The 12,548-nt window shown below is 47.3% G+C and overlaps 1 protein-coding gene and 1 long non-coding RNA gene across 10 annotated transcripts in view; one reads left to right on the top strand and one right to left on the bottom strand.

The window, feature by feature from the left end:
• LOC310686051 overlaps nucleotides 1-12,548 on the top strand; it is a 424,340-nt gene that overhangs the window by 221,371 nt on the left and 190,421 nt on the right. The gene's annotated exons all lie outside the window — the stretch shown is intronic.
• DYSF (dysferlin) overlaps nucleotides 1-12,548 on the bottom strand; it is a 195,327-nt gene that overhangs the window by 137,127 nt on the left and 45,652 nt on the right. For 5 of the 9 annotated variants that reach the window (XM_083520415.1, XM_083520411.1, XM_083520414.1 and 2 more), the window contains exons 13-21: nucleotides 11,409-11,512; nucleotides 10,617-10,685; nucleotides 10,266-10,309; nucleotides 9,612-9,694; nucleotides 7,497-7,538; nucleotides 6,603-6,718; nucleotides 5,138-5,251; nucleotides 2,883-3,060; nucleotides 1,487-1,611 (exon numbers count right to left, since the gene is read on the bottom strand). In XM_083520415.1, the coding sequence (XP_083376541.1) occupies nucleotides 1,487-1,611; nucleotides 2,883-3,060; nucleotides 5,138-5,251; nucleotides 6,603-6,718; nucleotides 7,497-7,538; nucleotides 9,612-9,694; nucleotides 10,266-10,309; nucleotides 10,617-10,685; nucleotides 11,409-11,512 (875 nt within the window). The remainder of the gene's footprint in view (nucleotides 1-1,486; nucleotides 1,612-2,882; nucleotides 3,061-5,137; nucleotides 5,252-6,602; nucleotides 6,719-7,496; nucleotides 7,539-9,611; nucleotides 9,695-10,265; nucleotides 10,310-10,616; nucleotides 10,686-11,408; nucleotides 11,513-12,548) is intronic. The other 4 variants (XM_083520413.1, XM_083520418.1, XM_083520416.1 and 1 more) reach the window with 1 other exon arrangement.

Consider the following 12,548-nt stretch of genomic DNA (forward strand, 5'->3'; position numbering starts at 1 on the left):
AGAAAAGCGCATGGCTTTGTTAGATCTGCACAGAGAACCGTCTTGCACTTCCATGGAGCTTGCTTTCCAAGAAAATTGGGGTTGAGATATCTGGGGACAGGGAAGGATAATGGGGGACTTTCGGTTGAATGTGGAAGATATAAAGGTAAAGGGACCCCTGACCATTAGGTCCAGTTGTGACCGACTCTGGGGTTGCGGTGCTCATCTCACTTTATTGGCCGAGGGAGCTGGCGTACAGCTTCCAGGTCATGTGGCCAGCATGACTAAGCTGCCTCTGGCGAACCAGAGCAGCACATGGAAACGCCGTTTACCTTCCCGCCAGAGTGGTACCTATTTATCTGCTTGCACTTTGACATGCTTTCGAACTGCTAGGTGGGCAGGAACTGGGACTAAGCAATGGGAGCTCACCCTGTCATGGGGATTCGAACTGTAGACCTTCTGATCGGCAAGTCCTAAGCTCTGTGGTTTAACCCACAGCGCCACCCGCATCCCTTTTACTTAGGATGTCCCTATTTTCAAGGAGAAAATGTTGGAGGGCATGGAGATCTCTGACCCCAGAGCTGTCTGAAGTCAATCCTGTATGGGGAAGTTAATGTTTTATTATGTTTTTCTATATGTCGGAAGCTGCCTAGCGTGGCTGGGGCAACGCAGTCAGATGGGAGGGGTATAAAAAGTAAAATTATCATGATGGAATGGGATGTCCCTGTTTTCATGGGAGAAATGTTGGAGAGTACAGAGTTCTCCGACCTCAGAGCCGCCTGAAGGCAAACCTGTAGAGGGAAGTGGGGTTTTTAAAATGTTTAATGTTTTATTATGTTTTTATATATGTTGAAGGGACGCGGGTGGCACTATGGGTTAAACCACAGAGCCTAGGACTTGCCGATCAGAAGGTCGGCGGTTCAAATCCCCGCAATGGGGTGAGCTCCCGTTGCTCAGTCCCTGCTCCTGCCAACCTAGCAGTTTGAAAGCACGTCAAAGTGCAAGTAGATAAATAGGTACCGCTCCGGCGGGAAGGTAAATGGCGTTTCCGTGCGCTGCTCTGGTTCGCCAGAAGCGGCTTAGTCATGCTGGCCACATGACCAGGAAGCTGTACGCCGGCTCCATCGGCCAATAAAGTGAGATGAGCGCCGCAACCCCAGAGTCGGCCACAACTGGACCTAATGGTCAGGGATCCCTTTACCATACCTTTTGCCATACCTTTTTAGCAAATCACTTAGAGATTGTTTTTTCCCTACCATCCAGTAGTAGATACATTTTATGAAATGCTTTTAAGGCAGGAAACCAGAGGCGCCTCCCAGCCTCTGTTTGCTTGTGGCAAGCATGCAGCCCTCCCCTGAGCCAGTGCAGAGTGATTTCTCAGGGCTAGGCCACTTTGGGCTGCCCAGGGGGGATGTTGCCGAGTCGACTGGTCTCCCGTGAAGGCAGAGAAAGGCCCCCAAAAACGGGAGGAGGGAGAGTGTTAATGGGAAATGTTTACGGCACTCACCAGCCGGTCTGCGGCGCCACAGAGGCGGTTCTGAACGTCGGTCCTGTGGCTGATGTCTTCCCAGTAGGAGGAAAGGACCACGACTGGCTTCACGTTGCCCCATGGCAGGTAGTAATACTGACAGCCTACAGGGATGGAAAACACCCCATAGCCCCCAGCCAGTGAGACAAGGAGATAGAGACACAGATATATCTGACTTTCAGGCTGAGCATCCGCTGAGTCCAGCGCTCTGATGGAAAATCGCAGCAGTGTAGAGTTCAGAGGGGTACCCATGGGTCATCTAGTCTGACCCGCGGAAATGCAGGAATACATAAGATCAGGCTGCCAGATCAGGCCAATGGCCCATCTAGGCCACACCCTCCAACATTTCTGCAGTGGAAATAGGGATGTCCTCTTCCGTGATAATAATTTTGCTACCCCGCCCATCTGACTCTGGGCAGCTTCCAACATATATTAAAATATAATATATAATAAGAAATATAATAAAAAGTTAATACAATTATATATAAAATATATTTATATTATATTATATTATATTATATTATATTATATTATATTATATTATATTATATTATATTATATTATATTATATATCCCCTCCAGCATCTCTCCAATGAAAATAGGGACGTCCTAAGGAAAAGCGGGACATTCTGGGATCAGATCAGAAACCGGGACAGCTTCTGTAAATCCCGGACTGTCCCTGGAAAACTGAGGCCCTTGGAGTGTCTGCTCGTGCAGCTTCCTCTTCTCCCAGGAGCCAAGCAGATATCCTAACGGGAAACCGGCAAGCGGGATTCGAACCCAAGAGCAACACTCTCCCCCTCCTGCTGTTTCCAGAAACTGGGATTCGGAAGCACTGAGGCCTCCGACTGCGGAGGGCAGGGCAGAACCATCTCGGCTAGGAGCCATCGATAGCCGTCTTCTCCATGAATTTGCCCAGTCCTCTTTTAAAGCCGTCCGAGATGGTGTCCACTTCCAGTGGGGGGGAGTTCCGCAGGTTAATTACAGCTAAAGAATCCCTGGCACTGTTTGACAGCAGAGCGGCCTCCCTTGAAGGTGGCGGACTCTTCGTCCTTGCTGGAAATGTTGGGTGGCCACCTCTCCGGGCCCATTGAGCTGTGGTGCCTGCATTGCAGGGGTTGGACTAGATGACCCTCAGGGAACCCTTCCGACCACACAATTGTGAGATTCTATAAAGCAATTCTATAAAACCTGATCGTTCCCTGCAGCAGGACCTGACTTTGGAACTCCCCACCACTTGATCCCAAGCAAGCGCTTTCCCTGCCCGCTATTTGGCACTTGCTAAAAGCCTTCTTGCTTAGACAAGACAAGCCAGACCCTTAGAAAGTTTGTAGGAGTTTTTAATCTGTTTTAGTCTGTTCTGTTTCGTCCTTACCGTCAAACACGGCCCGGCTGTACTGGGTGGTAGAGGCCAGAGGGAGGCAGGTGCTGTCAAACTTGTTGCCATAGTTGCCCACGCTGACCTCAAACTGGATGGCATCGTCCACGTTCTGCAACATGGTGGCTGAATAGAAGGCGGCAAAGAGAGAGTATTTCCTCCGGCGAAGGTACTTCTGCCATGCGGGGAAGAGGAAGGAGACAGACGGCATGGATCGGGCACGCCAGACTCTTGTAAGACCCAGAAATCGGGGTGTGGCAGTGCGCTGCAGTGGTTAGAGTGCTGGGCGTGGAACCCGGAAGAGCAGGGTTCAAATTCCCACTCGGGGGGCTGGCCACTACCTCCCCCTCAGCCTAACCCTATCTTGCAGGGTTGTTGTGTTGAGGAGATCATGGGGGGGGGGGAGAAACATGGGCACCACCTTGTGCTTTCCTTGGGGGAAATGCTAATAATAATAATAATAATAATAATAATAATAATAATAATCCAACTCCCCCAGGGCCACCTAGTCCTGAAAGCTGGAAGAGAGTCGCTGCAGGGACAAAAGCACTTTTGCATTTTATTATTATTAGAAATGTAGAGCTCCGCAAGGACCATATGATTACTATTAATTATCATTAAATCAAACTTAGGAGTCACTTTTCCTTTTTTTTGCAAAACTCTCTTGCCCTCCAAATCTCATGCCGCGATCGACCTGCTGGTCTTTAAGGTGTCACGAGACTTTTCATAGTTGTCCGTCAGAAGCAGCGCCTGGGTGCAAATTGTCGAAATGTCTGGGAAAATGCAACCCCTGTTTGGGGTGATTCCTCTTAAAAATAGCTCCAAAACCTCATTTTTTTTCAAGATTTTCAACAACTTTAGGCAAAAGACTTTGGTCTTTCCCTTGTGTTGGGATTCTGCTGCACGCGCCCGGCCCACCAGCCTCAAGAGGGACCTCTGGGTGATTCTTCTTTTTCCTTTTTAAAAATTTTATTCATAAATGCGATACTTACAAACACAAACCAGAACACTAAACAAACATATTATACATAGATACATACACCTCTCAACTTACCATATTTTTCGCTCTATAAGACGCACTTTTTCCCTCCTAAAAAGTAAGGGGAAATGTGTGTGCGTCTTATGGAGCGAATGCAGGCTGCGCGGCTATCCCAGAAGCCAGAACAGTGAGAGGGAATACTACGCAGCGCTCCCTCTTGCTGTTCTAGCTTCTGGCCCTTCTCCCTCCTCGGGGAAAAGCCTGCAAGCGCCACATACACACTCCACGCGGCTCGTGAAAGGGAGCGCTGAGCAGAGCCTGGGATGCATACAAGCTCTGCTAAGCAGCAAGAATACTCATTGCAAAGTATTGGAAGACACAAGATTTACCCACTCTGGAAGAATGGCAGATGAAGGTGATCGACTACATGCAATTGGCAGAAATGACTGGCAGAATCCAAGACCAGGGAGAAGAGTCGGTGGAAGAAGATTGGAAGAAATTTAAAGACTATTTACAGAAATATTGTAAAATTAATGAATGTTAGAAGGATGTTGGATAGAAACTAAGGGGTTTCCAGCTGTAATGCTTTAGGAGATACGGGGGAAAAAAGTTTATAAATGGGTAAAAGCTTAATGGTAAGGATTTGCTGAACTAACAAATTAAAGTGGAATACAAAGAAGGGAGGTATGAGGAGGTCTGGGGAAATAAGCGTAAGGAAGATATGTTATGGGAAACTATTTGTTTTTTAACTGTTTTTATGTTGTATTTTGTTTATTTTTATTTTTTTATTTTTTTCATTGTTATATTTTAAAAACTTTAATAAATATCTTTTGGGGGGAAAAACCAAGCTCTGCTCAGCACTCCCTTTAAAGAATATTTTTTTTCTTGCATTCCCCTCTAAAAACTAGGTGCGTCTTATGGAGCGAAAAATACGGTAGATTACAAAAAAAGAAAACAAACAGAGTATATTTGTTTTCTCTGGGTGATTCTTTCATCCTTCAAGACCCAGAAGGAACTCCTGGGTTTTTTCCCTGATGAACATAAGTGGGTCAGACCAGAAGAATATATTTTAAAACACAACTGGAAGAATATATTTTTTTAAAAAAAAAACACAGAGAGAGAGAGACAGACACACACACACACACACACACACACACACACACACCAGGAGTTTGCAAGGTGGATGGCAGGGAATGGAAGCTCTGTGATGTCTCTGGGAAGACCTGGCCTTGTGTCCGGAAGGGAAGGGGGTGTCCTGGGGGGGGGGGCTTACCTCCACCAGCAGAATGTCATCGGGAGGGATGTCCCCGACCTTCTGCTCCACATGGTCCACCAACTTGGTCTCCAGCTCTACCAGCAACCGGCCGCGATAAGCCACCCCTTCTCCCTGGGGAGGGTGGAGGAGAAGAGATCTAGCCAAGTCCTCCAACATTTCTCCCATGGAAAGAGGGACATCCCACTACATCATGATAATTTCCCCATTTATAGCCCCCCACCCAGCTCACTGTGTTGCCCCAGCCGCTCTGGACAGCTTCCAACATAGAAAAACATAACACAACATTAACTTTCCTATACAAGGCTGCCTTCAGACGGCTAGGGGGTCAGATAACTCCACCATTTCTCCCATGAAAATAGGGGTTTCCAGAAAGTGGCCGTCCGAATCATGGAAGCTTCCGGTTGGAAGGGACCCCGAGGGTCATCCAGACCAACCCCCCAGCAATGCAGGACTATGCGTCTGCCCCATGAGGGGATCTAACCTGCAACCTTGGCCTTACCAGCACCATGACGCATTGCTGCCTCCAGCTGTGGAGGCTGGGCAGAACCATGGTGGGTTGCCATATGTCCAGATTTTCCTGGATATTACCAGAAAATCCAGGGGGGATTTCCGAAAAGCAGTGGCTTGTCCTGGATCTTCGGCAACCTAACCTAAAATGCTCAACAAAACTTGGGTTATTTCTCAACAACTTTGGTGGCTTTCTAACAAAGGAACTCAAAAACTTTGGGAATTTTCTCAGCCGTTTGTTTGTGTCCAGATTTTCACTTCTGGAAATATGGCAACCTGAGGCTAGCTATGTTCAGTTTCTGTTAATTGATTCTCATGAAAACTTACAGATTCTGGCTTCACACAATTAACTCAAGGCAGTGTCAATTTACTCTTGGCAGAAAGCCAAGGTCTGCTTGACCTAGAAACTACTTACTCTGATTGGTTAACGACCAGCACTCAACTCTGTTATCTAGGAATGCTAGCACAGTTTGGTGTTAGGTGTGTTAGGAGCAGGAGTAGAAGTGCTGTGTATGGTTAAGAGAGAGAGAGAGAGAAAGGATTTATTTGCTTTGTTTTGTATGCAGAAACTCTGCTGTTTTTTCCCCTTTTTAATAAATCCTGTAAATAGTTATTCTGAGTCTAGCTGACTAGTCATTTCCACCTCAACTAGCTTCTTCGCTGTGCAGGAAAACTCTGCTACGTTTGGGCTAAAGCCATTAGGGCTATGCCTGACACTTCAAAGTTCCATACTGCATCAGTTATCCCTGCTAGTGAGTTGTACTTATTGCTGTTTTCTGGGTTTCCTCTTCTGACTTTTTGAACCTGACCAGGAAGAAATGCTCCGGCAGTGACGCGGACAGGGAAGAGAACGTCCCTCTTTCCACGCGAGGAAATGTCAGAGTCTACGCCACAGCGTTTATCTCCATTTAGGGTGTCCGGTCGCGCCCCGGACGCTTCTCCCGACTTTCCTCACCTTTCCCAGGTTGAGCTCCTCGTAGGGGTCCGGAAATCCCGTGAATTCCCTGGGGCTGCCGTACAGGTTGACGTAACAGGGGCCAAAAGTGGGCAGGAAGCCCAGCGCATCGTCCACTGCAGGGAGACCGAGAGGGTGAGACAGGAAGCAGTAGCAGCGTTGGCTTGAGAAATGTGGACTTTTCTGGACTGACCGGTGAGCTGCAAGGGGGCCGAAGCAAGCAAAGCACCAACACCCACCCAAAAGAAACACACAGGGGGTGGTCCGCTAGGGTGATGGGGGCCATGTCCCAGGACACCAAATTTCCGTGAAACTCATTTGTTTGTCTATTTGCTTGCTTGCTCACTTGTTTCAGTAAATCTGCATGCCATTTGATTGTAAAGTGATTTGCGGGGGGGGGGGGGACAACAACAATAAAACAGCCCATCGCGGGGATTCAAACCGCCGACCTTCTGATCGGCAAGCCCTAGGCTCTGTGGTTTAACCCACAGCGCCACCCGCATCCCCTCCCTTTTCATTACAACAATATAATTAATGACTTATTTATAGCGTTTTTTCCTATGTGCAGATCCACCTAAGAAAAATTAAGAAAAACACTTTCATTCCATAAGTTAAAACTTTTCGGGTTTTGTTGGGCTAATTGCTTTTTTTAAAACAATCAAGCGGCATATAAATTTTACAAAATAGATAAATGAATAAAAAACAGAACAAAGCAGCCATTACAGTTGGAGTCGGGACAGTAAAAAGCCAGATGCACTGCTAACACTACTAACAGCAACAAAACAGAGAATTGCACACAATTTTTAAAAAGAAGAAGTCCAGATTTTGAGCATGCACGAGTATTGGTGTCGAGTGCGAAAGGGAAGCCAAGTTTGCACGTGCAAAGGAACATACTGTTGGTAGCTTGGAAAGGCTTAACAGGGACAGGAAACTCCTCTGAGGTGCAAAGAAATGGGAGAGAAACCAGAATGTTAGGATCTCCAGGTCTCGGGGACAGAATCCGCACCCAGGATTCAGGAAAGGGGAGGTGGTAAGACCAGAACTCGTGAACCAAAGAGGGGCAAAGGAGGAGAGGAGTTAAAAAGAAGCCAGGCATGGGGTCTGGGGGCTCCTAAACCCCACGTCTCCAAGGGTGGGCACAGAAGGGACCCAAAGGGTCTTCTAGGCCAACCCAATGCAGGAATCCCAGCTAACAAGGCGCTTTGGAACCCTGATGCTTCCAAGCACTGCACACTGGTCTAGGCAAGCACCAACAACCAGCTGACTAATAATAATAATAATAATAATAATAATAATAATAATAATAATAATAATTTTATCATTTCTACCCCACCCACCTGGCTGGGTTGACCCAGGACTCAGCTACATTTGGAAAGAAACCACGATTTGAGTGTACTATAAACATGCAACACCAGAGGGCGCCAGAGAGCAGGACATTTTTATTACCACTTTTCCATAGGGTTTTTTTTTCCTTTTGTTGTAAGGATCTAATTTCTGACTTAATTAAAGTGTGTGTGTTTTCTCTGTGTGTTTGTAGATCCAGCCCCAGCCACTCTGAGCCACTACCAATACATATAAAAACACAATAAAACATCAAATATTGATGTTTGGGATTGATTGTTGAGGATTGCAAAGAGCCACGGATCTGCTAAGGGGTTGTGCCTACAAACTGGCCACATCTTTGGCCCACAGCTCAGAGGTTCCCTATTCCTGCCATGGAGAGAGGTGGGGGTGATTTGGGGGTGGAGGGAATCGAAGAGAGGAAGGACAGCAGGGCAAAAGCCGCTAGATATTAACTGGGGACTCCTCCCCAATTACCTGTGGCCTCGTTCTTTTGAGCTCCATGTCCAAAAGCCTCCCCCACAAACACAAAAACCCCACCCTCCAAAGTGCTTCTTTGGAGCAAACGTCAATTTGGGTTTTCCGCGCATATGTGTACACTCAGAACTAAAACTAATGTTAAAGTTAAATTTCCCTCAAAAAAAAAAAAACCACAGGAGTGTTTTTCTGGGTATTACAAGCACTGACATCCCCAAGGGTATAAGAAAATTCTTTTTATATGCCACTGCGGCCGCGAGAGTGCTCATTGCGACATGTTGGAAAAATGACAAACTCACTATCAGAGTCGAATGGTTACTCAAATTGACAGAATACGCAGAATTAGCCTCCCTTTCAGAAAGAATCAGAGATAAACCCAGACAAGAGTTGATTCTAGAATGGGGTAATTTCAAAAATTATTTGAAAAATAGCTGTAACCTAAACATGGTAGCTGCCTTTGAATGATTTCTGTAAATAATATATATGATGGGAAACGATTACGAAATAGAAAAGAGAATTTTTAGAAATTAATAAAGACAAATCAAAGCAAGATGTTTAATATAAAGGAAACATGGAGAGGGTGGGTGCATCTTTTCTAGGTGGTGTGTGTGTGTGTGTGTGTGTGTGTGTGTGTGTGTGTGTGTGTGTGGAAAATCAATAATAAAGCTTAGATAAAGAAGGAAAAAATTGGGTTTTCCGCAGAGAGCTGTTTGCTCCCATTGAGCTTTAAAGAGTGGCTTTTCGCAGGGAAATCGCCAAAGCAAAAAAGAAAAAAGAGCGCTCAGACACAGACTGTGCCTGGGAAAAGAGCAGGGCAAAAGATAAGTGCGGAGAAGCTCTGGGACATGCCAGGACAGGATTGTCCCAAATGCACAGTAAATGCAACTGGCATGAGTGGAAACTCTGTGCCAACCTCCTGCAAGCAAGAAACCAGTGTGGGGTGAGAGCAGGTGCAATGGGGAGGCTGGTGAAAGCGGAATACAGCCTCCATTCTTGGTCTGATCCTCAGCCTGGGTGGGCTAAAGAAATCCCACCCTCTTCACTTTGGAAGTGATGCTCTCTGACTGTCAGGAGAGCTTCCAGTTCAGACTCCAGTTCAGACCCAGGAGCTGAAAGGCCCCCTCTTGCCAGCTCCTTAGCCTTCCCCCCCCCCAACTCCGAGGTAAGATGATATGGAGAGCAGTTGAATACCTTCCAGTTCCCCTCCAGGAGCCGAGATCTTGGACATGCAGAGATGGATCGTGCCAATGATGTCATTGTGAGTGACCCGGTCCCTGGAACAAGAAGGGCTGTTTTTATTTCAGCGTCTTAGATTTGGACTTTGTAGACAGTTTTCGTTTTCTTCTGCAAAAACTCGGAGCTTCCTCTTTGCTGGGGCAACTTCTCAAAGAAGATCCCTCATACCTTTGCAGGGGGGTGGATTAGATTACCCGTGTGGGATGTAATCCACTGGGAGCAGTCAAATACAACATTCCTTGTTTTCCTAGAGTGGACATGCAAGGGGATGTTAGTCCAGCCAGTCGAAACTCCCTGTTCCTCCTGGCTGGAGCATCCTTCCCTTGCATGTGACTAGAGGTGGGCATGGCCTTACCTGTCCAGGTAACAAAAGGACGAGTCACGCATTCTATGACACAGAGAGAAAGAAAGTGTCTTGTCCTGCTGCTTTTCCTGGGGGAAACTGCTCTTTAGCACTCAATCGGAGTAAAGAAAAGGTAATTCAGATTTCCTCCGGATTGCTATTTGCTCCCATGTAGCACTGAAAAGTCTCCCTTCCCTGCCTTGTGCCTTAGAGGAGCCCAGAGGCAGAGCAAGGGCCAAGGAGGGCCCAACTCCTGCTTGACTCACCAGTCCACCACCCGGATCCTCATCCTCTCACACATGGATGGAAACTACGGAGGGAAACACAAGAGGAGACGGGAGGTCAAGGCGAGCAGCTCAGCAGGACGCAGGATCATACCCGGAGCGCAAGCCCTCTGGCTGCTCACTCACCATGGCCAGCAATGTCTAGGCAACACGATGGCCATGTACATAGACAATCTTTATAGAATTCCTTCAAACCATAACAAGTACAAAATGAAATCTTTAAGTCTCAAAGTCTCTGAAAATCTTTAAAAGAAGCGAGGTACGAAACTTTGTACGATGAAACACAAGCTGTGATGCTTTGTGTATTCAGCAAATATGATGTCCAACACTCACCATGGCCGGCAGAGTGATGGTCTGGTTCCACTGGGGGTTGGCATTCCTCTCTACTATCTTGCTGCACAACTGCCGGAGGGAGACAAGAGTTCAGGGGTCAGGGAGAAGGCGGCTTCCCTGCGCATCATCCCAAAACAACGCCGGATCGTGATCCTCACCCCCCACCCCGGGTAGAATATCAGGGTTAAATGTGGGGAGGGGGACTCAGAGAGGGAGCCCTGGGTAAGGAGGCCACACGAAAAACCCCTTTTATATTCCGTATTTTTCCATGTAAGGCGATGTTTTTTGCTAAGAAAAAAATTAGTCAAAAATTGGGGGGTCGTCTTATACACGGGTGGTGAATGCACAGGGGTTGGGGCTCTGGTGAGGGTGGCCTGGACTCGGGTTTGGGTTCTGGTTCTGGCATGCGCAGCTTGGGTGGGGGTTTGGACCCGATTTCTTCATTTTGGGTTCCAAGAAAAAGGGGTTGTCTTATACATGGGGACGTCTTATACACGGAAAAATACGGTACTGCTCTGAACACACGCATGGAGGGAGCCGACTCCAGCCTGCTTGTGAAAGCTGCTTTTGACCCATTTGTGTGCTATGGGGGAGGTCTGGGTGCAAGAAGGGGCGATGCCATGCAATTATGTGTTCTGCTACGCTTCTCAGACCCACTTTAAGGGCACAGCAGAGGCCAGATAGCCGACAAATCCATTGTAATGCCCAGGTTCACACCCAGAACCCAACTTTTGGCTTTTGGAGACCTGGGGGTCTTTCGTGTGCCCCACTCAGGGAACAGAGCTGGCTCACCATTTTCCCGGCAAAGTTCACTTCCACAAAAGGATCCACCAAGTTCTTCTTGCTGCTGTCGAAGCCAAAGATCTGCTTGACGCTGTCCAGGACAGCATCGTCCACTGGGAAGAAAGAGAAACTGAGGCAGGAGCAGTGGGGGGAAGGCAGTGCGGCCAGTTTAACCCAGTCATTTTGTTGTTGTTGTTGTTGTTACTAGTATTATTATTATTCTCAGTGCTTAAGCACATCTCATTTTTAGGCAAGCAGTCAACCGCCCATCTCAAAATTTCATCACCTGCTCTTTTTAAGCAAACAGGGCAGATCTACACACATATTTTTTAACGCTAAAAAAAAGTTCAGGAATGGTCCCGATAACCAGAGAGCCTGTGAGGAGACCCAGAGCTTACAGAGTTAACAGCTCAAGGGAAATGATGTCCTGTCACTGGGGGGGTGTTCGCATACGGGGTTTTGTACTTTGTTATGTGAGCGCTTTTAGAAGAAGAAGAAGAAGAGTTTGGATTTGATATCCCGCTTTATCACCACCCGAAGGAGTCTCAAAGCGGCTAACAATCTCCTTTCCCTTCCTTCCCCACAACAAACACTCTGTGAGGTGAGTGGGGCTGAGAGACTTCAAAGAAGTGTGACTGGCCCAAGGTCACCCAGCAGCTGCAGGTGGAGGAGCGGAGACGCGAACCCGGTTCACCAGATTACGAGTCCACTGCTCTTAACCACTACACCACACTGGCTCTTTTCCTTTCTGTTTTGGCTGTGACAGGAGAAGCATCATGTCTTTGATCTCTCCTGGCTGAATTGTTGGTTTTGCTGCTGTACAATAAAGCTTCGTAGAATAGAAGAAGCTGTTGTACGAGAGTTTTACTGCATGGCTGAGATTTCTTCCATACAGATACACTGCTGTTCAAGATACTCTGCTGTAGCCGGGAGAAGCAGAAGGGTGCAGTGGAAGCGGACTGGACGCCACAACAGTGCCACCATTCACAGCCTTGACGGAAGCTCAACGGAACAGAGCCGTGTGCCGTTCTTTTTTTAACATTAATAATGTCTTGATAATATGTGACATCAGGGGCTGCTGCAGAGTGACCCCTTTCCAGAAACGAGGGAAACTTTGTGGAAAGGAAGCAAAAGAGAGAAAGCAAAGGG

This window comes from Podarcis liolepis (genome assembly GCF_965112155.1).
Source record: "Podarcis liolepis genome assembly, chromosome: 9".
Taxonomy (NCBI): domain Eukaryota; kingdom Metazoa; phylum Chordata; class Lepidosauria; order Squamata; family Lacertidae; genus Podarcis; species Podarcis liolepis.